Source organism: Panthera uncia, assembly GCF_023721935.1.
Source record: "Panthera uncia isolate 11264 chromosome A1 unlocalized genomic scaffold, Puncia_PCG_1.0 HiC_scaffold_17, whole genome shotgun sequence".
NCBI lineage: Eukaryota > Metazoa > Chordata > Mammalia > Carnivora > Felidae > Panthera > Panthera uncia.
Window position 1 is genome coordinate 67,736,740 of NW_026057577.1, and position 25,881 is coordinate 67,762,620.

General features: G+C 34.5%; 1 protein-coding gene across 1 annotated transcript; it reads right to left on the reverse strand.

Annotated features, from left to right (window-relative positions):
• Positions 1 to 4,839: 4,839 nt before the first annotated feature.
• CETN3 (centrin 3) lies at positions 4,840 to 22,075 on the reverse strand. Its single transcript, XM_049647545.1, has 5 exons — positions 21,938 to 22,075; positions 20,034 to 20,169; positions 18,155 to 18,269; positions 12,267 to 12,458; positions 4,840 to 5,252 (listed from the first exon to the last, which is right to left on the reverse strand). The coding sequence occupies exons 1-5, from the start codon at positions 21,952 to 21,954 to the stop codon at positions 5,209 to 5,211; spliced, it is 504 nt and encodes a 167-aa protein (XP_049503502.1). The 5' UTR covers positions 21,955 to 22,075; the 3' UTR covers positions 4,840 to 5,208.
• Positions 22,076 to 25,881: the final 3,806 nt, after the last annotated feature.

The window sequence follows — 25,881 nt, forward strand, 5'->3', positions numbered from 1 at the left end:
TCGGACTCCAGGGATTCCATTAAGTATCCTTATTTCTTTCATTACAGAATAAAAACCCACTTTAAAATATTTTTAATTAAGTATAAGATGAAAGTAACCCTGCTGATCTTTGATTCTATAAAATGTCAGTAATCTTCCTAAAATTATCATATAATGAAAAAATATCTTACATATTCTCAGACTAGCACAAGACATACAGGTTTCCAGGGTTCTGAAGAAAAGGATAATTTGGGTTTTTGTAGGCAGATAATATTATTAATGATTTACTTAACAGAGCACACCTCACAGAGGTAACTCGAATGTAAATATATTATCTCAGATAAAAGATTTGATTTCACTAGTTTTATATTTAACTTGGCAAACTTTCAGTCTTAGATGAAGCTTTCAATGAATGCTTTAACTATAGGACAACAGATACTGAACACAGAATCAGGAAATGTAAACAAATGATCTATTTCAACTGGATATGGGTGAACCTAGCCTGCTTAATTAACCAAGATCTCCAAGACCTAACTAAACTGTCATCCACATGACTGCCATGCTGCATTCCAAGAATTCCTGCTTGCAACCCAAATCCTGAACAATTCACCATTCTGCTATTAAAATGACCTATACTGACCCCTTCTCTAACACATGCACCTCCACTGAGACCTAGAAGAGCTTTGCTTTAGAGTATCATGTCCAATCCATAAACCCTCCTCCTCTCCAGCTTGATGTCTCAAAGACCCTCCCACACATACTCTTACCAACCGAACTCCTAAACCCAAGCTTCCTTCCTTTCCTTACTAAGAATTTAAGAGTTTTTTCTTCATTCAATCAATTCTCCCTCCCCCAATCTTTTCCACAAAGGCAAATTGGAAAAAAATGTTCTAAATTTTACTCTCAAATTGACAATGTTTTTAAAAACAAAATTTTTTTAATCTTTATTTTTCAGGGAGAGAGAGAGAGAGAGAGAGACCGAGCAAGAGTGGGGGAGGGGCAGAGAGAGAGGGAGGCAGACACCAAAGCAGTCTCCAGGCTCTGAGCTGTCAGCACAGAGCCTGACACAGGGGGTCAAACCTATGAATCATGAGATCATGACCTGAGGTTGGACACTTAATGGGATAAGCCACCCAGGCGCCACTCTCAAAATGACAATGCTTTGAGTCTTCACTACTCAACATGTACTTTCTCTATAAGTATTTGCTTAATATTGTATTTTCAATTAATATGTTTCTTTCCCAAACATCTAGTTTTTCAATGCGCTGCCCTATAACTATCAACTAAGATTATTAGCTTCTAGAGGTATGGCACCAAACACTAACTCCCAAGGAATAACACATAATAAAATGAATGCCATGCTAGATTAAGCATACATGTTTAATCAATGCTTTTGCTACTGAGCTTCTGAATTCCAGATTCTTTTAGTTTTATATTTTTTAAAGTGTGATCCTTTATACCTTGAGATACTCCATAAAAGTTACTGTAAGAAAGTATAATCTAGTGGTTCTGAATAGACCTGGAGTCAGAAAAAGCTTAGGACCAAATTCTAATTCCAATTCCTGTTACCTGGAACAAATAACTTAAACCCTGTAAGCTTTTGGCTTTCTTGTGTGTAGAATAAAGTCAATCTAATAGTATCTATCCCAGAAGTTTATTAAGATTAAAATTTATAATATATGTACATACCTATGTGTGTCTGGAACACTGCAGCACTTAATGTTACTAAATTTTTAAAAAGACATTTCCTTTATAAAACTTAGCTACACAGCATACATACAATATTCATGTGAAAAAAAACCTTTTATTTCTATAGTTTCTTCTAAGTGTAAAGGAAAACACATAATCTTCTCTAAATTAACAATGGTAACTATCCTCAGAGATCAAGTATCCAGATCTCAGACTTTGCCTAAGCCAGTTTTGAACACCTTTTGCCCCAAACATAAATGACAGTCTCCCTCAACCCCCTACACTAATAACCTAGTTCCAATGATAAAAAATATATATGGCCAATTGTGCTGGTTATTAAGCTATCTTTTCTCCATAGCTCCAAACCACAATTCTATACTTAACTACAAAATACAGGGGTTGGACCTCTGTAAACAACATTTCTCCTTTGCTAGCTGAATTTTTCTTGGGCTTCACTAGGGAGGACTAGAAGAGTGAAAAAGAAAGGCAGCAGGGGAAAGAATCCTGCTGTTTCCTGTTTGCTTATTGCTCCTATCCGCATGTCCAGGGCAAAAATTCATCATTCCAGTGGCAGCACTTGGTTCCAGCCTCCAGCTTCTTCTCATCATTACCCAATACTGACAATACCCTTTCCTCAAATGTCCCCAAGTCCCTGCTCTATAGAACCTTTCCTCCAAGCTTCTAGTTTCTAGCAATCTCAACCTCTATCTTCCATTCCCTCAGCTCCAGACATGGTACTTGCTTCCTATAGTTATCTATGTCAGTGTTCCCTTTCTGAGTTTTTTGTTCTCCAGTATCAAATTAACCTATTCCTATTACTACACTATTAAAACATCTAGTTGTACTCTTCCTCCTGTCTGAAATCTGACATTGATATTATTCAGAGGGGTGGGGATAGGAGTTAAAAAAAAATTTTTTAGCCTTTATTTTATATAACATCTTTATGCATTACTTATGTAATTTTTAAGTGATTTTTAAAAAATTCTTTTGCCTTCTTCACACTTGTGTTCAAAACATTGTAATCTTTTTAAAGAACACACCACTAGTAAATCCCCCAGAAAATTTATTTCCAGAGACTAGTATCAGAAAGATGGCTTTTGAAGTTGAAGCCATTAGCCACTCAACTGGATAATCTACTTATTGTGGTGTTTGCTGATGTAAGGCCATTAACACAGGCACATCAACTTAATTTTAAAGTCTTCCATTAGGAGTGCCTGAGGAGCTCAGTTGGTTAAGTGCCTGCCTCTTGATTTTGGCTCAGGTCATGATACCACCATTCATGAGTTCAAGTCCCACTTCAGGCTCTGGGTTCCATGCTGTGAGCATAGACTGCTTGGGATTCTCTCTCTGCCTTTCTCGTACTCACTCTGGCTCAAAATAAATAAACTTAAAAAAAAATGAAGTCTTCCATTAGAAGTATTGTATGGATTTTCTGCAACAAAGAATTCAATAAGCCTAGCACAGTACCCATCATTTATTAAGTGCATAACAAGTATGTTTATTTCCTCCACATCTCAAAAACTTACCACCACTCTAACCTAAGGGTTGCTAATAGGCACATACTTTAGAGAATAGGCTCGTTAGCTTGTAACAAAGATGAAGGAAAAGACCTTAGCTGACAAATCCCAAACTATCAAGGCCAGAACAGCAATTAAGCAGGCAAGTTTAGCAAAAACAAATATTTTTATACATCACAAAATGCCATTTCATGAGAAATATGACAATAAATATGATGAGATGAATATACCTCCACTTCCTTCTTTCTTAAAGCAAATTCACTCTTTTCTTTTTATTCCCACCTCTACTAGCCATTTTATTGGCCTTTCAACTCTATAGTTACTGTTAACAGTGAAAAAATTATCCACACCCTTCTGCAGGAGAAAACTTCCACAAACATGACGAACTAAGGTGGGCACTCTTCCCTCAACCCACAGTAAGAAGGGAAGAAACAAAACTGCTGGTATCCCAAAGAATAAGTATTTATATTAAGAATAAAGAAGTTATCTTAGTAAGCGACAAAAAGTAGCTTGGATTATTTGTTCTAATAAAGTGGCAGAAGACAAGCAAGCCTAGATTTATTTTTATCTGTGTTTTACTCTTCACTTTTATTTTTTAATTTGCTGGAAATCAACATATTTTGTGATCAAGACATAGAAGGCAATTCATCAATAAGGGTGATAAAATTTTTTTTAATTTCAAAGAATATTTGTTGCCCTGGATATTGTTACTACTGTGAGCATTGATTTCATATTCAAAATTAAATTTTAATATGGTGAGCAATTATCTTGCTTTCTAGTTAACTATTTGAAGTGTCACCACTGTTATATTATTCCCTACTGATTTGTTTGTTAAATTTCTAGTGGGTAACTCTTTATGGAATACTCTAGGAAGCTCACAATATTTCAAGTGCATCAAATTATTACTGTACTTTAAATTTAAAGCAAGAAATCTAAAGAAAGGTCACTGAAATAGACAACTTTCTTCCAGAGAGTCCCTACCAGCAGGAACCAGATAATTAGTGAAGGATCAGAATGGGTACCAATTCCCTACAACCTATCTCCCATTACCACTTGTCTCCCCCCTAACATACATTTCTACAAGGCAGAAGAGCCCACCAATACCTGGAAAGTCTGTCTCTACTGTTTCCTGCTGAATCACAAAATGTTCCTTTATACAGGTAAAACATAATCTTAAATATTTCTGTGGCTTAGTTTTCTATTTTCATCATTGTGACGTTTAACTGAATGATAATTATCTTAACAGATCACAATTCCAAAATTTAAATCTTTCATTTTGTCAAGAAATCAGACGATTCAAACTGTACTCAATTAGTTTAAGGAAATATCCAGATTCAACTGTCACAACTTACGTTAAGACACGAGAAGTGCTATCGAACGTAATACATGAGGATAAATGGGTCTATATGCACACTTTTTCCTTCCAAACTGCAAGACATGACTCTTAAAAAAGGAATTATGCGTGTATTGAGTCATCATCCTGTATTGAAATATAAAATGTCAAACCTGTAATGGAAAAATGTGCTATTCTGTTGCTATTTGTATTTCAATTTTTTTTTCTGAAACTAGTAGTTCAAAGAGAAAAGATTAAGAAACATACTATTGAGCATTAACAGACACTCGGAATCAAAATAAAACAGAAAATTTACCATACTTTAAAGTACTACTAAAATAAAGACTTTATTAATGAAAGTCTGCATAATGTGTACATCAAAACAAAAGTGACTACTGATGCCGAATAAAAAACTTTCAGAGAATGTGTACCACGTGATTCAATTTTTTTAATTTTATATATATATATATAAAAGCTATATTATAAATACAAAGCTAAACTATTAGAGTGCTAACAATACTGCTCATACAAAGAAAATTAACAGTAGTAAAATATGAATACATAAGACACTTATTTTTGGTCCTTTTGGAAAAAGAGAACTAAGTTGGGTTTCTTTTTAACATGGCTCCAGCACAAAAATAGAATATGAGATGTAACTGCAACATTCTTAGTGTTTATCCTTGTAATTCTTTAAATGTCACCCGTCATAATAGCAATGAACTCCTCTTGATTTACTGCAGTAAGAAAGAAAATATAAGTCAGAAATACAAATTTTTCACAGGACAATTGTACTATTTTATACTAAGTATTTTTAAATTTTGTATTATACCAAATTGTTAATAAATTAAGACATATTATTTTGCTTTTACTTCTTTGATAGGAAGTTGACCACGTTTATTAAGTAGAACCTCATGAATACAAAAATATATAATGTGATAAACAATATGAATATAATATTAATGACAGAAAAGACATATTATTTAAGTTACAAAAAAGTCTATCATAATGACAATATTTACATACACTAGCAAAAATAGTTTTAAAGCTTGAAATTTTTAATTTTTTAAATGGTTAAAAAAGCCTCTTTATTATCTTTATTCTATGAGTTCATTTAGCAATCCCTTCCTTCATAAACAAGTTTAAATCTATCATACATGTACATTAGAATTCTAAAGGAAGAAAATATAGAATTTTTTAAAAAGTCAAATTGTTGTTTGATTTTTTATATATTTAAAAGCCACTTAAAAAAATTTGAAAACATCTAGAGTAATAGTAATTTTAAAGGGTACAAATTTAATCTTAATTAGCTAGATAATACAGCAACTATAAAATATAGATGTAAATGCAGAAACCATCACTCATAAAGAGAAAATGTTACCAAAACTATAAATAAAATTCAGTAAGAACCTACAGTGTATAAAGCACCATATTTAAGAAGGCAACCTAGAAATAAATAGGTAATAATCTTACTAAATATAATTTTTAAAACCAATATATACAAATATACACAATTACTAATAGAAATGTTCAGAAAAGAATGCTCCCTCTTTGTAAAACAGGTGATTTCATGGGGTCCAAAACTTAACACATACCTTAACAAAACACTGGTTATGAATGATCATTTTGATAATAATAGTAACACTGAATGAGGAAAAGAAAGATCTGGATTCCAGTCATATCTCTGATACAGAACAGTTCTGTGTCTTAATTTTTTCATCTGAAAATACTGAACTACAAGATTATCTTTTTAGGTTGTTTCTACATGGTAATATATGAAAACATTCCAATGACTCAAACATTTTTAATTGCCTAGTGAATGCCTACACCATCCTAAGAGTTGTGTAATATACCAAAGCAGACACCAGGGTTCCTAATCTACAGTATCTAGAAATTTAAGTGAAGAAGATATTAGGTAATATAAAATTATTTTTAGTTTTCTTAGGAGTAACAATGGTATCATAATTTTGAAAAACAATATCCTTATTCTTAGCAGATGCATGCTAAAATGTGAGGGAGGTCAAGTTCAGGACGTATTTTTCAAATGATCCAGAAAAAAAATACACACTACGGACAATGCAAATACAGTAAAATGTTAACTGCTGAATCTAGGTAGAAGGGGTAGAAGGTATAAAGGTGCGTATTGTACTAAACTAATATTTTTTCCCTCTATGTTTGAGAAAATTCATAATGAAAAGTTAGAAAAATATTAACCAATTAAAACACATTGAGGAGATGAAATATGTACATCAGGAATGAAAAAAATATACTGGTTCCAGTTTTAATAATCATGTAAGTCATGTTTCATACCAGAAACAGAGAACTGCTGTATAAGACAAAACATGATCTATTATTAAAATAATACACATATCTATGTCGAAAAAAATTCCATCATAATGGAAAAAATCATTACTTCTGAGAAAAACTTTGGCAAGAATAAATCTTGATTTGGGCTCTAAAATAAAACATAGGATTTGGTTTGACAGGAAGTGGAAAGAAAGCTAAGGTATGAGAATACCTTCAGCAACATAGTTAAAAAAAGAAAATAGTGCAAAAATAAGCTCTAAGAAGTTAAGAAGAATAAGTTGGCCAGAAGCTGGTAATGAACCATGAATCCATGCATTTCAATACTAAACATCTGCAAGACATTATGACACAGTAGAACACATAACCTGTAATATTTTCAATGATCTTACAAATTCTAGTAGTGATCTTTGACTTTCGTATAGCTTCATAACTTTCTCCATCAATCATATATCGAGTTTCTATACTAATAAATCTAGCACAATGCCCACCTTTAAATAGGCATCTGATAAAATATTTATTGAATCAAACAAATATAACACTTTTCTCCTACACTGCCTCTTTATTTTATTTTATTTTTCATGTTTATTTTTGAAAGAGAGAGAGAGAGCAAGCGAGCATGAACAGGGAGGGACAGACAGAGAGGGAGTATCACAGAAGTCGAAGCAGGCTACATACAGGCTCTGAGCTGTCCGCACAGAGCCCAACACAGGGCTTGAACTCACAAACCCCACAAACCGTGAGATCATGACCCGAGCAGAAGTCGGACGCTCAACCGACTAAGCCACCCAGGCGCCCCTCCTACACTACCTCTTTAAACAAAATTTTCATAAATCAATCACTTCATTGGGTTAATCTTATTACAGGTATTTTAAATACAGAATTTATTACCTAATAAAGATAAATTATCTACAAATTAAGTAGATTAAGTACCTTAGAGACTACCTGGCTTTAGAGGAAAATTTTAGCAAAATTTAGACAAATTTTAGCATCTGAAGTGACAGTTGAGTCTTTTATTGAATACTGAGTATTGAATATTTTATATACTAAAATAGCATGTCATTTTTAAAATTCCATAAACATAGAAACCTAATTTTATTTTTTAGCATAAGAGGTAACACAGTGTTATGGATAAAAGCATAAACAGGTTATAAATCTCTTGGAACGTTAGTTTCTTCATTTATAGATGCATCCATGTATCCTATGCATTAATATAGATAATACTATATTTACTTCACAAAAGCCATTATGAAAATTAAGTGACATAATACACAATGTAAATGCCAAGCACAGAATCTAACAAGTATTAACTACTAAATAAGTGTTAATACTTATCATAATTATTTAAAAGATGGTCCACTTTGGGTTTTTAAATGTTGATTTTTCCAAAAATATTTACTGTGTTTTACAGATCTTGGGAGTGATAATTGGGAAAGCATTCTTTCTGTATCATTAGCACAGCTCTATTTAGATCTTGCATTATATCTTTTTTTCCTTTAACTCCTTCACTGTATTTATTATTCTAAATACACAATAAACATTTCATTTTCACTGCTCCTAAATACTAAAGTATGAAAAATTCATAAAGACAGAAGAATTACCAAAGTCTACAAAAAAAGACAGCAAGTATTATGATCTTTACTAATTTAACATATACAAAGAAAACAGGTTATATTTAAACAAAACTGCAGCCAAAGAATCCAAATTAATCAAATTAACAAGTTTTTCTAAAATGCCACTCATACTTTTTCCAAAATAGGCAGGTTTTCATACAGCTACAGAGACCCATGTAAGTTATGGCAATATCCCAAAGCCAGACTAAAAATGGATTACAGTTCATTGTTTGTGAATATGAAAATGTCTTTCAACAATGATTTCCTGGACTTGCCACAATAATAAACTTAGTACATCTTGTTTGAGAAACAGATAATATAAAATAGCTACTATGAATTCTGAAAAAGTGTATTTATCAATTACAAGAGCATTTATAGATATAAATAAAAAACAGTAGTATATGTATGCATGTGCAAGACTATTATTCATATGGTCAAAGACAATATTTGATGCATACACCTAGACCCCATGTAATACTTCAGAAGTCCCTCACCCCCCAGAAATTCAAATCCCAGACTGGATACTAGATTAGATGAATTTAATATGTTAAGAACACCTTCCTCCACTTGCATAAAAGACAAATCTTAACAATAAAAGATTATGCACCACTGTATTATATTTGTAACCAATCTCTTAGAAAAAAAAGAAAAAATGTTACTTGCCTGTTAGTCATTTAAACAAATGACAGTAGGATGCCCAAGCAACAGTTATACAGTGACTTAAAGTAAAGTTAGCATTGAGAACCAAAGTAATGTTTTAAGTAAGTATGCACTAAAATCTTCAAGCAATGGGGCTTGAACTCTTGAGTTTCAAAAGCAACAAACAGAGCGGACTAACAAGAGATGTAAGAAATGGGACACATTTTCTATGCAAAGTTTCGCATTGTTTAAATTTAAGAGGCAGCTTCATAATTAATATTTTCCTCTAATGTCAAATTAAGCTAATACCAAAACCTAATTTGCATGTGCCTAACACAGGAAAAGAAAATAACTCTAATCTTTTGACACAGGTAGTAACCGTTACTGACGATTTATGAAATAGACATACCAAGATTTTCTATGCTACTTAAGATAGTACCTTTATAAAACAGAGCTGCTTTGAAATTAGTTAGGGTAACAGCCAACAGCTTGGTAAGACACAAAAATTTTTTAAATATGAAGGCAGTGGATACTATCTTTGTTTTAAAAACCATCTTTGTTTTAAAATATAAACAGGGGCACTTGGGTGGCTGAGTCCGTTAAGCATCCAACTTCGGCTCAGGTCATGATCTCACGGTTCCTGAGTTTGAGCCCCATGTGGGGCTCTATGCTGACAGTTCATAGCCTGGGGCCTGCTTTAGATTCTAGGTCTCCCTCTCTCTCTGTCCCTCCCCCACCTCTCTCTCTCTCTCAAAAATAAACATTAAAAAATAATTAGACTCTTAAATACAGAGAACTGAGGGTTGTTGAGGGGATGGGGGAGAGGGGAAAATGGGTGATGGGCACTGAGGACACTTGTTGGGATGTGCACTGGGTGTTGTGTGTAAGCAATGAGCCATGGGAATCTACCCCGAAAACCAAGAGCACACTGTGCACGCTGTATGTTAGCCAATTTGACAATAAATTATATTTTAAATAAATAAATAAATAAATATAAATCTATCAATACCCTTCAAAGAACTAGTATTAAAAAAAATGTTTTATATTCCTTGAATAATATTTACATAAATATGAGAAAGTATAATACACAACTCTAAAGTACAATCTACAAACCTGAACTTATAGCTACTGTCTTACCTCCTTATTAAAGCATGACAGTATTGCCAAAGTAAAGTATGTATTATGTACATATTTATGTATGTATGTATAGGTGATACTCTATCAACATGTATCTACTGTAATACACACTCCTGGGTCAGGGCTTTAAAATTTTTTTTTTTTTTTCAACATTTTTTATTTATTTTTGGGACAGAGAGAGACAGAGCATGAACGGGGGAGGGGCAGAGAGAGAGGGAGACACAGAATCGGAAACAGGCTCCAGACTCCGAGCCATCAGCCCAGAGCCTGACGCGGGGCTCGAACTCACGGACCGCGAGATCGTGACCTGGCTGAAGTCGGACGCTTAACCGACTGCGCCACCCAGGCGCCCCCAGGGCTTTAAATCAACCAACGTCAGAGCACTCACTGTGTTCAAGAAAATGCAGGAAAATATAAAGATGAGTAAAGATACAAAAAAAGGAAAACAAGTTTCCATTTAGTAATAGGCACCTTCAAATATCTTCCTTTAAAATACTTACAACCACCTGGAAGGTATTACCATTCTCACTTTAATAAATGGGAAACCACAACTCAGAAAACGCTGAAAACTCGCACAACATTACAGAGCAACTATGTAAGTGGCAGAGATTCAATTCAAATCCAGATCTGTAGGTTTCCAAAGCCTCAGGCCTTTCACCCTATAGGATTCCATACTGCTCTTAAGGAACTTATAATATATTGGAGAGTTACACATGTAAATAACTAACACAAGGCATTGTACAGAACTGTCAAATACCGTGTTCCTCTAAATGCTATGGACCCTCAATGGCAGTCTCCATAACTTATACAGAGGCCACCAGAGGAGGCTTGAGAAAATGGAATTTTAAAATGAATCAGAGAGAAAGACTAACATTTTAGCAGACAGAAACTGGCAATTAGAATATTCTAGGATTAAGGAATGGCATGGCATAAAAAAGTTGTTTTCAGGGTAGAATATATTTGGTCAAGGCATGTATGTATGGGAGGTGAAAGTTAAAGCAGGACACTGAAGAGCTCAGTAGGAAATAAAACTGGATAGTTAGGGCAGAATCTATCTTAGAGAGCTTTGAAATTTACTCTGTAGGTAGTGAAGAATCACTCAGTGTTGGAAGAGAGGAATGACATCATCAAACCTGTATTTTAAGAAAAGAATGTTATCAAGAAACTAAATTAGAGGGTAGAGGCTCATAGGCATAGAGGGCAATTAGGAGGGTAAAGGGACTGTAGAGTCAGTGAGGGCAGAAACCACATCTGCCTTCCTCATTGTGTAGCAGCACCAGATTGCACATAAGGCACCATATCCAGCAGGCATTCAAGGAAATAATGAATGGGGCTATAATAACATTCCTACAAAGAAATTAGGGCCAGAACTAGGGCAGCAGCAGTAAACAAAGACATAAAACAGTTTCAAAACATTTGAAGAGTAGAAACAATAGAACTTAGTTACAGTTTAGAAGAGCATGTAGTTTAAGGAAGAAGTCATTAAAGGCTGATGTTTTATGGGTGCCTGGGTGGCTTAGTGGGTTAAGCGTCTGACTCTTGATTTCAGCACCAATGATAATCTCATGGTTTGTGGGACAGAGCCCCGTGACGGGTTCTGTGCTGACAGCACAGAGCCTGCTTGGGATTCTCTCTCCCTCTCTCTCTGCCCCTCCCGACTTTCACACACATGAACACAGTCACTCAATCTCTCTCTAAAAAAATAAACACTTTTTAAAAAGTGGACATTTTTTACCAAGTAGCTGAAACTTTGGTGATGTTCAAAAAGGATTTTGGTGATCCTCAAGGAAAGATTTTGGTGATGCTCAAAAAGTAAAGTACCTTCCTGAAGTGTGGAACTTGATTTTACAACCAGTTTATTTGGTTTTAAAGGTCTGCTTCATTCTAAATTGAATTATGTGAAATGTTTATGCAAAAACCCCACTATAGGGTGAACAACAATTATACCAAATAGAGATACTTTGCAATGAGTCTTGAAAATCATTTGATTTTAGACAAATTTACTATATGCATATATCAGTAATAATACCTAAAATATGTGTTTTACTCAAAACTTACTTTCTCCATCACCATCTTTATCAAATTCTTCTATCATAGCCCGAAGTTCTTCATCACTCATGTTTTCACCCAGTTCTCTGGCAACACGTCGCAAATTTCTCAAGCTTATTTTACCTGAATCATCATCATCAAATAGTTTAAATGCCTTTAATATTTCTTCATGTGGATCTCTTTCCAATATCCAGTCTGTCACTACAGTTAAAAAGAAATTTTAAAAAAAATTTAAAAACACTTCATAATCACAAATGCATCCGTGAAATCAAAAAGTACTAGATGAGAATTAAAGTTGTGAATCTTTCAACATTTAGTTTGATAATAAAATGCCAAATCAGAGCCCGAGAACCCAAAAGGTAAAACTCAAATTATAAAAATCAAATCTGGGTTTTAAAATTTAATCTTTATGTTATCAACAATTCATCCTATTATAAGAGTAAGAAAAACTATCACACACAGAGGCAAAATAAAAAGGACTACATACCATATTTATTTAAAGTCTACCATTATCAAGAATTGTACTAGGCTCCACTAACACCAAACAAAAAAGTCTAGGAGTTTGTAACTTAGCTATAGAGATGGTATATCAACAAAACAATTAAAGCTACTTAGATAAAAGCTGTCTGATGGCTGAACTTAAGCACATTATGGTTCCTTAAATTTAACCCTGTAATAAAGACCAAAAATTCCTGACAAATTCACTGCCATCATCGACAGAGATACAATTTCAGACAGACGAAAATTCTACCGATAGCTTCATGATTTGAGGAAACTCTTGGTTTTCAAAGATATGAAAAGTAGTTACTGAATATAACTGTAGCAAGAACCACCTCTCCCCCTCTGCCCCCAAAAAAAGAAAGTCTGGAAAGATCTCTCTAAAATCACGCCCATTTTGTTCACCAAGATAATAACTCTCAAAAAACTACAATTAAAAGTGAGGAATATCAGACTTCAACAGCAATAATATATTCTAATAGATTAAAGGTAGTAATATAGAATAATGTAGTAAACTTAAACACTATTTTTAATATTCACAGTCATTAATCAATAGCCACAACAATAAAAATTAAAGTAACAATCTGTGGTATAAAATTTTTTCAGTTACTAGATAAAAATCTGAAAATATCTAAGTAAACATCTCTGAAGTAATTCTACAAGCTAGTCTACTACTATAACAAAAATTATTTATGACTTTCATCAGGCCATTAAAAATAATTCAGTTCTAGTAAGGTTGACAGAATCATTAAAAACTTGCAAATGCTTATAGATGGAAAGTTTAATGCACTCAAAAGGAAAATTACAATTCAAGCCCACAAAAAATTATTGTTGTTTTGCTGTACTATCACTGTATTTGGTTAAGTAAGCTTTAGAGTAAGTACCTATTTAAGCTAACGTTAAATCATCTACATATACGTTTAATAGTTTTCTATTACCCGTTAATTGTATCCAAAAAGTCTTTCAAGTAACTAATTGAAGTATATTACTATAAGTATGCAAATCACCCAAGCTCATAAATATTCAGTCAAAAAGGAGTTGGCATATACACAGCCATAACACCAAAATAAAATACCATGCTTAACTCTATGGCTCATACTCAACTTATTTTGAATTTAGTCCCAACAAAAAAGCAGGACAAGGAAAAAAAAAAGTGTTAAGAAATTTTCTTCACCAATTAAATAATTTACATGACAGGTGAACCAAAAAAGCAGCTTGCTGAAAGTATTAATGTACTTAAAGAAGCAACAGGGTGATGTGGGGAACAGATGGGGCTCCAAGATGTATAAATTCTTATCCCACTAGTGCTTTAATTGTGTTAGTTACTTCAGACTTATGTGTATATATAATCTTTTATCAATACTTTGCCTTAGAATACAACTTTTCTCAGGAATTATAAATACCCATAATTCTGGACAGCTAAAACATGGTATCTTTATGGTGACTCTCCTCCATGCCTTCATGCTCTATTCCTATTCTACAAAGTAGAATTGTAAGAAACACATTTTTTTTCCAAAGAAAATAAATCAACTAATATACATTTAGGTGACTTCAATCTAATTCACAAATTGCTGTCCATGTAACTTTATTTTCAAATTATACTACCATAAATATACTTCCTAAAAACAGTTAGACCTTACACATTATAAAAATCACTTAAGAACATAGCACATTAGAAAACATCACATTAAAAGTTAAAAAATCATTAAAGGTGCTGCTAGAAATACAGCTTCAACTATATTTCTCACTGCCTTTCGGGGGTTTCTATCCAAAAATACAAGTTATTTTACACTCAACATTTCAGAATTCAAATTCCTCCCACTATCACCAAGATAGCTGTTGTTTTGATGCCTGATCTCAAAAAAGATAACAGCATCATTAACAAATAATCTCTCATATTTGAAGTCTGAACATTTTTTAAGCTGATTAACCTAATCAGCGATTTATTACTACAGTGCTAAGGATACTACCCTTTTTACTCTTAAATGGGCCTCTCTCTTCATTCTCACCACCCTCAGCATAAAAAGTCTATTATTTTCTGTCTTCAGTCTCTCTGCCCTTCAACCCATCTTTAATACTCTCAACAGAGTTACCTTTCTAAAATATATCTTCTCTTCCACAGAAATTGACAATGATCATCTGCTGACTAAAGTCCAAGCTCTATATGTGATGCAAGACTACCTATTTGGCCCAATACTATCTTCCACTTCAAACATACTATACTTCCAGTACCACCCTGTTGTTGCTGTTTTCTCTGCCTCCAATGTCTTTCTCTACTGCGTCCCACAATCTTCTCCTTAGGATGAAATCCTATTCACATTCCCAAAGGCCTAAATTAAAAATCCCCTCTGCAAGGTCTTCTTCAATTGCTCCAGGCCAAGAATTGACAATTCTTTTTGTTGTCAAAAAACAGATAGTAAATATTTTAGCCTTTGTGGGGGCATAAGGTCTCTGTCTAAACTACTTTCTCTGCCAACTCCTGCTTTAAACAAAATTATAATTTACCACAGAACACCACAGCTTATTATTACTTACATTTAAATGGTAAGCTCCTTGAAAGACCCTCTTGGTAACTTCTAATTAATTCCCCTCCCTCAACCCAACACAGTACCTAATGCCAAAAAAATCAGCAAATATTTGTTAAATAAGCAAAGCAAAATGGTAATACAATATTCTATTCTAAAGAGGCAATGGAATGTGCCCAAAGATTCTGGTTACGTGTCAGACTTCATCCAGAAATATCTGTGGAACAGTATCCTTCACTAGTAATAGATGATACCTAAAACTAAGACTCAAATGTTCTGATTTTATCTGTCCCAAAGTATAAAACATACCTTCATCTGTGGTCAGTTATTATTGAAAAATAATCCACAAATGGAGAGAATACAGAGCTCTTGACTTCAATTTCTAAACAGTAATAAATTTTTATTTGACTGACGGTATTTTCAAGCAGGTCAAAAGCCTAATCTTTGAAAGTCAGAGAGAAGTTTACCCATGGCCATTAATTCTGGAAGAAACCCAGTAATCATGCTCTCTTTTTTTTTAAGTTAATTTATTTATTTTGAGACAGAAGGAGGGAGACAGAGAGAGAGGGGGGAAGAGTAGAGAGAGGGAGAGACAAAGAATCCCAAGGAGGCTCCACATGTCAGTGCAGAGCCAGAGGCGGGGCTCTAACTCATGGACCTGTGAGATCATGACCTGAGCCGAAACCAAGAGTCGGAGGCCTAACCTACTGAGCCACCCTCATACCCTGTTATTAACACAGAAAAGATGGAGGGTCAGGAAAAGATGAATATGGCATGGGACTTTGGCTTCAACTGCTAATAAGATCACAAATTTAAAACTGTATTTACTTAAGATGACATGTGTTACATAAAATTATTAATGACAATGATATAATGCTTAAAATAGCCTGCAACTATGAAAACAGGGTAATCAGAAAAATATAAATACATGGAATACTTTTTATGTTCCAGTGATGCATGTACAATTATTACGAGGCACTAAAACACAATAAAACAAAGACAATTTTTAAAGTAATACTAACAAATACTTAATAGTACTTACTATAGCTAGGCCCCTTGCTAAGCACTTTACTTATTAACTTATTTATTCCTCACAACCCACAAGATAGCCCCAATTTATAGTTGAGACACAGAGAAGTAAAATGACCAAATTATACAGCTAGTAAGTGGCAAAACCAAGATCTGAACCCAAGCAATCTGGTTTCAAACTGTCCATGCCAAGCCACTACATTGTATCAAATGTGCCTGAATTGCAGCTCTTTCCTAATGGTATCATTGTCACTATATCCTAACACCTGTCTATAAATAATCTAAGTTGGAACTTGGACTAAGATCATGAACTATACAAGAGCTTCAATATTGAAAGACTGAAAGAATAAAGATGGCTCTTCTCCTCTCAATAAATCTACCAATTAGAAAAAACAAAACAAAACAAAACCAAAAAACCACACGCAATATGCTTCCCAAAGGGACAACCTGCTTCTCTAAACAGTTATTTCTCAGTGTATAAATTGAAGTTCTTCTGTGTTGTGCTTTCTCTTTTAGGCTCATCCTTTAACTTCTCTCTTCACTTTCATTTTGAGTTTTCAGATTAAAAAAATAAAAACAATGATTTAATGATAGGACTCTATCTTTTCCATATGTACTAACTGCCATTTTTTTTTTTTTTTTTGCTTTGTGTATTGCTTCTTGCTGAATATTTACACAAAAAGTTTGTGTGTATGTGTAACTGGATTTGTTCCTAAATTTTTTACATCTCTAAAAACATATGAAATGTATATATCATGACCCATATAAAGTGGTTATCAATGGTTTAGAAAATTTATTTAATAAAAACCTGAATATACATACATTCTACGTATAATATTCTACATAATGTATTTAAATTATAATAACAAAGTCCTTGCCTTCCAGAATCTTCTATACTAAAAAGCCTGATATATGCTGTAAATAATTCACAAAAATCAACTGTATAAAATTCAATCATATTAAGCTCATGACACATTATGCTTAGTTGGTTGTTCTACAATGATTTTTCCTGCTTAAGTCTGCCAAATGCCTCCTTTACCACAATCTTCTCTCCACTTGCAACTTTACTTTTAAATTTTTTTTTTTCAACGTTTTTTATTTATTTTTGGGACAGAGAGAGACAGAGCATGAACGGGGGAGGGGCAGAGAGAGAGGGAGACACAGAATCGGAAACAGGCTCCAGGCTCCGAGCCATCAGCCCAGAGCCTGACGCGGGGCTCGAACTCACGGACCGCGAGATCGTGACCTGGCTGAAGTCGGACGCTTAACCGACTGCGCCACCCAGGCGCCCCTCCACTTGCAACTTTAAACAGATGACTTTATTCACCAAGATCAAGTCACTCAGAGTATATAGACCTTCATAAGCTGTGTCAACCTGAAGGCATGCCCTTCATCTAGAGCCAAAGATAACAAATGCTACAGGTTTTCTCTTCTCCCACTCTGCCAACAAAAATCACACACCAGAATGGTCTTAGGAAATATTTTCCATACAAAAGGATACCAAATTTTCTGTTTTACTCTAAGAAAATAATTTTTTGATCATCCTTTATCATATAATATAAACACATATTACTTAGAAAAACATCCTCCCACAAAAAGTTACACAATAGTTCCTTAGAATCTTTAGAACTAAAGACAAAATGATAAATTCCACAGGGAAGCTGTAAATCTTATATTTTCTTTGAAATTAAATAAAAAGAGTGTCCCCCGGCCCCCATATGAGATCCACATTATACCACAATGTTCTATAACAAAATTCCATAACCCAGAGAATTAAAAAAATACTAATATTAACCAGATAATTTCCTAACAAGTGCTAATTACAAAGACTATTAAAATACACACCAACTTCATTAAAATCTTCAAAGGTGATTTTCCCTGTGGCTTCTCTGTCATAATCTTTAAGAATCTTCAGTACATCAGCTTTTTTTACATCAAACCCCAAGGCTCTCATTGCCACCTTTTGGATTAAAAGGGAAAAGCAAATTATCAAGCACTCTTTCAAAAGAAGTGACTTCTAATTCTTAAGTTTTCAGACTTAAGAGAGGTAAACACATTAATGAAACATTTAATTCTGTTGCATGTTTTATATCTCTAAAAAAACAAAGTGATAGTTTTTCTCCACTACTGAAATTAAATGGCAATTTTTTTCATTTATATATCTTTTATAGGACATACCAATCAAGTGTTTATAAAATACACTATACAATAGGCTGACGTAGTGTACAGATCATTCTACTTATTTTTTAAATGTTTATCTTGAGAGAGAGAATCCCAAGCAGGCTCCACGCCGTCAGCACAGAGCATGATGTGGGGCTCAATCTCAGAAATTATGAGATTATGACCTAAGCTAAAATCAAGAGTCAGGTGCTTAACTGACTTGAGTCACCTAGGCACCCAGTATACAGATCATTTTAACAAGTTATTTGCTCTCAAATGATTAACAACCAAAATGCAAAAAAAAGGCATAGCATGAATATTAAAAATTTATACAACAGAAGAGATAAAAGAATGAAAATAAGAGTTACCATAAGAATCTACACGATTAGTTGTTAAGTAAGTAGTTCAGGTCCCTGAGTTTAAAGAAAAGATCCAAGATCCTGTTTCTGTTAACAAGAAGAGAGACATGACACTGACTAAAGAAGTCTTACTTGGAGAGGTTCCATTTGTTCCCTGATGTATGGATGAAATAAAGTAGAAGGGCAATAAGAAAAGGATGACTGGTATTAAAACAGATACCATAAAAAAGAGGTTTGAGGACAGTGAAGAGAGCTGCGTATCTTACCTGAACAGGAAGAGCTCAGGTGGAAGCAAGTGGTTAGCAAATGAGAAAAGGAGCTAGTAGTAAAAGTGTGGAGGGCATTCAATAAAAATTAAAGGAATGTGAACTTTATGCAGTTGATAACGAGGAGCCACTAGTTTTATGAACAATGAACAAAATGAGGAAAGAATTTTAGAAAGATGAACCTGATGGTACTATACAGAGTTAACTAGAAGCTCTAGGTAGGAAATAAGATCCCAAACCAAAATAATAACAATGGCAACAAATGGAAGAGACATTATAAAGCAAGAATGGATCAAAGCTGGGTAAGTAAAAAAATAAATAAAAAAAATAAAAAAAGAACTAAAGAGCTATTAAAATGTTGCCTTTCTCATTGTGCTAAGTGTGAGATCTATACTATCCTAAACACCAATTTTCCCTTGCATCTTTAGAAATAATTCTAGGCCCTAAAATTGACATTTTTCCCCATTAGCATCGTGTCAACATCAGACATCATTTATGTTGTCTGCACCAGAGAAAGTACATAAAGAATATACTACTAACATGTTCAAATTAAAAGAGAAATAACACTCTCACAATGTGAAAGAAGAATGAGTCACCAAAAACCAAACAAACAAAAAACAGTGGGAAGAAGAATACAGTAAAAACTGTTTAAATCTTATAGTTTGAAATCTTTTAATTATGTGAATGAAAAATAAGGCCTTGCATAGAAATTTATTTTTATATTTAAAACACTATTCATTTTACAATATGAAAAGGAATTTCTAAAAAGATGTTAGGAGTATTATTCAATTTTCTTATAGCATTTAACTGTGAACATTTAAAACGGTTTCATATTTCCAAAACCAGTCAGTTAAAATACTTTAGAAATGTATTTTAACCAATTATCAAAAATGAACATCATTTTAACAGAAAAATATGTATTTTACATTACACTATTACCTTTAATTCATGATAATCTATTGCTTCATCCTTGTCTGTGTCAAATAGTTCAAAAGCATCTTTAATTTCTTGTTTCTGTTCTTCAGAGAGTTCTCTTCTTTTTTTCCTCTTTGTTTTGTCTACCACAAGCTCATTTCTATGAAATGAAAAGAAACAAAGTCTTTTTAGCCTACTTTAATTCTATTCTCCTATGCATCCAGATGATTAAAATGCAAAAACTAACCGATTTAATAATTTTTTAAATTTCTAAAAAGGAAGTTATGTGGGAGAATCAGAAATCTTCCGTACATGAGCCTTGCTCATTCCATAGTCTAAGCTGCTATAAATTTGCACTTTCCAAAAGTGAAAAGTATTACAAGTTATTCAAAGAAATGAAGACCTTTCTTTCCTTCTAGCTTTGCATTTATTCTCACTGATACTACAGACGAAAAAATCAGAACTTGAATAAAAAACATTGTTTTTATGACAAAAAATCGCCAACAAAAGAACAAAGCATTCATTATTTACATTGCTCTAAACATAGTGTTAAAAAATCAAAGGAAAATTCCTAACTGATGATCGTTATGTATTTGGTTTACTTCTGATATCACTTATAAGTTACCTAAATTTCTACCCAAAAAAGTTTAAAATTTAACAATTAACTTACAAAGTATTTCAGCGTGGTAGGTTACAAGTGATTTAGATTACACATAAGTTTGGCACTTTATTTACAATTTCTTTCATTGATATGTCTAAACAAACCATGAAAACGCCAAAAAAAAAAAAAAAGTATTTGTGCTAATTTTCTATAATAAAGTGAAGAGTCTATGGTTTTGTAAATCTCACTTGTAAATTTAGATTTAGTCTCTCATAAACTCTGGCAACTTTTTTAAAGGAAATTTTATTTTAAAAGCCAGAAATGTCCTCCTTAAAAGATACTGATCTTAGCGTTCCAAAATTTCAAATGCCGCTGCAACATCTGCATAAAAACAAGTTTTGAAACCCAACAAACTCATAAAACTTTAAAATGTAAAACTCGGGTTGATTTCAGTAAAACACGTTATCTATTTGCCTGTATTTTGTTCTCTAAAATCTACAACAAAGGCAAGAGATGATTAGAAAGTGACCGAAGACGTACAATAAATAAAGCGGAGGAAAATCGGTTTATACCAGCTCGAACATTTCCCGGGGTCATTTTCTCTGAAAGGCCAAGTCCACAACAGACCTACAACTGACCCCACGCAAGGCTCCCACAGGAATCTCCTAACCGAAGGCGGCACCAGTTTAGAGAGGCGTATCTAGCTATTTTTAAGGTATTGACGTCTACACGGGGCTGGGGGCAACAGACAGGGGGTTAGAGGTCGCAAGTGAAGGAAAGGTAAAGAAACTAAAAAATTTGAAAAATCTTAAGAGATTACCAATTAAAGTCATTAAAATGGGTCTCCGGTTATACCTTAATATAGGACCCTAGCAGAAGAGCAGTGAGGGGTTAATGTTATTCCCAAATTTTATAGTTAAATATGATGACAGCACTGCCGCTGAGGTAGAACCGTAGACCAGGAAGGAGGAGCTGAACTAAGGGATGCTCCATGGCCTGATTTCTCGCAGAAAAACCGCGAGAAGAAACATCGCGATATTTCACTCCCTCCTCGCAACGAAAACAGCCCATTTTTTTGGTGGTGCAAAGCCCAACGCACTGATAGACGTGTCTACCTCAGCAGAAATGCACGGGACTCATCACCTGCGACACACCACGGCCCCCAGAGTGAGGGGTCCGGGCCCGGGAACGCTGGCCGAGACTCCTCTCCCTCGTCCCAAACTGCATCCCCTTCCTCGCCTCGGCCCCAACTGCCTCCCTTCCACACACACCCGCCCTGGGGCCCGCTGCGAGGTGTGGAGAGCTTTGCGGCCTCCTCATTACCGACCTCAGAGCTAAACTCATTTTCTCTTCGGACAGAGACGTTCCGCTCAAGAACGACCTTAACGCCCTACCCAAGGCAGCACGACTTCCACGAGCCGTTCAACAGACACCAACGACCTCAGCGGCCTCAAGGACCTCCCACAAGGTAGACACTTCTGAGCCGGATTGGTTGACATTGTTAATGTCCTGCCCTTTGAGGCGGAAGCGTCATTCGTCCTCTTCTCTCATTGGGTGTATCTAGCGTCAATCAAAGAAACCTCTCCTCCCTCTTGGTCTCTTGCCCCTCCTCCCGCCCTTTAGATTGGCCTGTTGCGGTTTCCCCAAATCCTTTGCGGAGCAAGGGTCTGGATATTTGCGTGGTAGAGGGAGGTTGGTCGCTGGACCTCGCCTCACGCAAGGAGGCCTGTAATCGGTGCCGCTTGTCCGGAGACAAGACGGACAGCTCCGAGGGAAAGGAAGGAAGGGAGAAGAGGCACGCTGTGGGCTATCCTCAATCTAGAAGGAGGGAGTAGCCGGGGAATGAGGTCTGCCAAATTTGGCTTCGCCATGTTCTAAAACTTTGGGTGGGGGTTCTAAAACACAGGCTTAAACATCCTTTTCTCCCATTCTGATTTTAGTAGATATGAATCTGCATTCTTTTTTCCTTACAAACTGGCCAAGTGATTCTAAATCAGTTGCTCTGGGTTATTTTTGTGTAATTATTGGGTTGGATTATTAGGCTACTTACGGTGAAGCTGTACTTCACCTTCTCTTAGCTCTCTTTCTCCTTGATTTTTCGATAATGTCCTTTATTTTCCAGGGTTGTAAGCTGCTTATGCACATTATCGTATACCTTCACTTCAAAACTAACTTCTTGAAGCTCATTTGGGTAATTAATTTGTTTACTTGTTCGACACTCCTAAGGAAAGCTGACTTCCTTAAAGTGCACGATTTCATCTTTCATTTGACGCTATTCCTAGTGCCTAATACAATGCCTCATGCATAGGTGCTCAATAAATATTTGTTGCCTTGAATGGAATCTTGCTGTGAAAACCCACAAAGCACTGAACTAAACTGTAAACTTCATAAAGAAATGAAATAGCTTGAATGTGGGGGTCGAGCAGGGGAAGGGGGAAGGTATGTAAACACTATGGTGTATGTATGAAAGATATATATGTGTTTCAAGGAGGATAGGAGAGAAGAAAGTCTTCTTGAAGGATTTGACATATATGTTAGGCCTAGAAGGATAAGCTAAGTTTGAACAAGTAAAACTAGTATGCTAGTATAACTCTAAAAATTAAAGGTTAGGCGCCCCTGGGTAGCTCAGCGGGTTAAGTGTGGGACTTTTGGTTTGGACTGGGATCATGATCTAAAGGTTTGTGGGAGGGAGCCTTGAGTTGGGCTCTGAGCTTACAGCATAGAGCCTGCTTGGGGTTCTCTCTCTCTCTCTTCCTCTCTCAAATAATACAATAAACTTTTTTAAAAAATAATAAAAATTAAAATTAAAAGTTAAAGGATAGCTGCCCAAAAAACAAAAGTAGAAAACTTACCCTTTTAAAGTACTTTCATAAATCACCTTTGAGTCTAAATGGAAAGGGAATACTGCCACTAAAAAGGTTTTTGGTCCTTTAAAAGGGAGTTTGGGGCGCCTGACTGGCTCAGTCTGTAGAGCATATGACTCTTGATCTTGGGTTGGTGAGTTCAAGCCCCACATTGGGCATGGAACTTAAACTTTAAGAAAATTAAAAATAAAAGAGAGGTTTACAAATTATTAAAATACTTGATACATCTTCATGCTGCCAGTAAATATCAAAATGAAATGGTCACTTTTCAAGGAAAACATAACTTAAAAAAGGTAGAAAACTGAATTAGGTCAGTAAGTATAGATAGGACTGAATGATAGGATGCCACCAAAGATTTGTGCCACAAAATAAAAAGGTATCCAGCCCACTCAGTTATGAGCGAGTTAAAAATTCGTGAGGAGCTAATTATTGTGCTTTAAACTCAAAACACGATGAAAAGTTTCTTGAGTATTGAAGCTAGCACAACCCATAGCATCCTCAAAAGCATTTAAAATCACTGAATGCCCCACAGTGAGAGTGTATGTGGTGCTCACCATTGTGTGTGCGTAGCTCATATTTGATGTTCATTGATGAACATATGTGCAAAAATTTTAGATGTTGGCAAAATCAATTTGGTATTGTCTTAAAGGAACATTTCACTATAACCAAACAGTTTATTCTTAAAATGCAAAGATAGTTCAAAATAAAAATCTGTATTCATCATAATGCTACATTAAAGAGATTGCCTCCAAAAAAGCACGGGAAACTATTCAGAATCCATTTCTAATAAAATACATATTAATCAGCTCTAGAAGGTACATTTTTAACTTGAGCAACATACTTGACAAAGGCTAGTATTTCTTAAACATGGTACCTGAAACACTAGAATTTTGTGGGATGTTTATGGTCATTTCATGAAGAATGAGTTTTGTGGGCAAATAATTTGGGAAAATAGATTTTTAAATGTTAAACTAAAATGTTTGCTACAGGATATCCTACTAACAGAATGACAGGAAAGTTAATCATCACTTCTGCATAGTAGTGAGAATTAGTGACAATTCCATTCCTTGCTATAAGAGAAAAAAAACCTCTAGGTGAAAAACCATGCACCCTGATAAAACTAGGGGTCAGATCATCTATTACTAAACTAAGCTAGGGGATTAGCAACTCTGCCACAGACACCATTAAAATAGTTAGCAACACTGTCTTTGAAATTCTAATCAATGATATAATAAACAAGAAAAAGAAGTGATATATAAAATTAACATTAAGTGTGGATAATATGTTTACCTGGAAAAATCCAAGAGTATCAAACTATTAGAATTGAAAAAAATTCAATAAAGTAGATGATTTTCAGAAAAACTTACAAAATCAACAAACAATTGCAAGTTAATAATAGCCTTATGAAATTCCTACCAATAAACTTGAAATCTGTAGGATCAGAAGGAAGAAAATCACAAAATTTTACTAAAAAATATGAGATTTGAATAAATTGATACAGAATCTTTTCTCCTAGATGGGATGAGTCATTATTGTAAAACTGTTGATTATACTCTAGATTTATCTGTAAATTTAATATAATCAAAATGAAAATTCTCAATTTTTTTCTTGAATGTAATAAAAGTTCTTGTAAGGATCATCTCAAAAATTGCATAAAAATATTACAAAATGGTGAAAAAGAATAGTAATAGAAAAATCACTCTACAGGATATTAAAATGTATTTGCTGCTATGGTAATCAAAATAATAAATCCAGAGCCAGAACCAAAAGTAGATAGAACTTGTGGTTTAAGACGATAGAAGCCTTAGTATTTGTTTAGTCTTCCTCCTGAAACTTTAATAAAACAATAGCTGAGAAATAATTTTTTTTAAGTTTTATTTTATTTGTTTGAGGCAGGCAGAGATAGCAAGAGGGGGAAGGGCAGTAGGTGAGTGAGAGGATCCCAAGAGATCATGACCTGAGCCAAAACCAAGAGTCAGACATGAACCTACTAAGCCACACAGGCACCCTAAGAAATTTCTAATACTGAAGTGATCTGGAGAGCTACCATTAGCATAATAGGTATTTCAAAAAATACCTGAAAGATCAAGCAATATGGAAGCCTGTTGACAAATGAGGTAGATCATCAAAGTGGCAACTCCTCAGAATTTGCAGGTGACTAAAGCTTCACAGAGAGTTGATCTGCCTGACAGTCCAGGAAAGACGCTAGGCTTAGAGTTGTCTGGCACAGTAGAGGGTGGAAATGAGAAGAGGGCTGAATACAGAATTTAAAAGCTCTTTAGGAAAAGCACTGCACTTGAATTCTTCCAGATTCCCTTCCCCAGTATTTTCTTCATGTCTACCTCGAACCCCAATCTTAAGAATGAATGAAGAATCAAAAACCGTCAGAAATAAGAAGAAAATCAGC

What these genes read in the sequence shown, in the direction of transcription:
- CETN3 (XM_049647545.1), bottom strand. An exon ending in TAGATTATCATGAATTAAAG is followed by an intron (nt 18,270 to 20,033) that starts GTAATAGTGTAA and finishes TTAATCCAAAAG; the next exon opens with GTGGCAATGAGAGCCTTGGG. An exon ending in TGAAGATTTTAATGAAGTTG is followed by an intron (nt 12,459 to 18,154) that starts GTGTGTATTTTA and finishes TTTTAACTGTAG; the next exon opens with TGACAGACTGGATATTGGAA.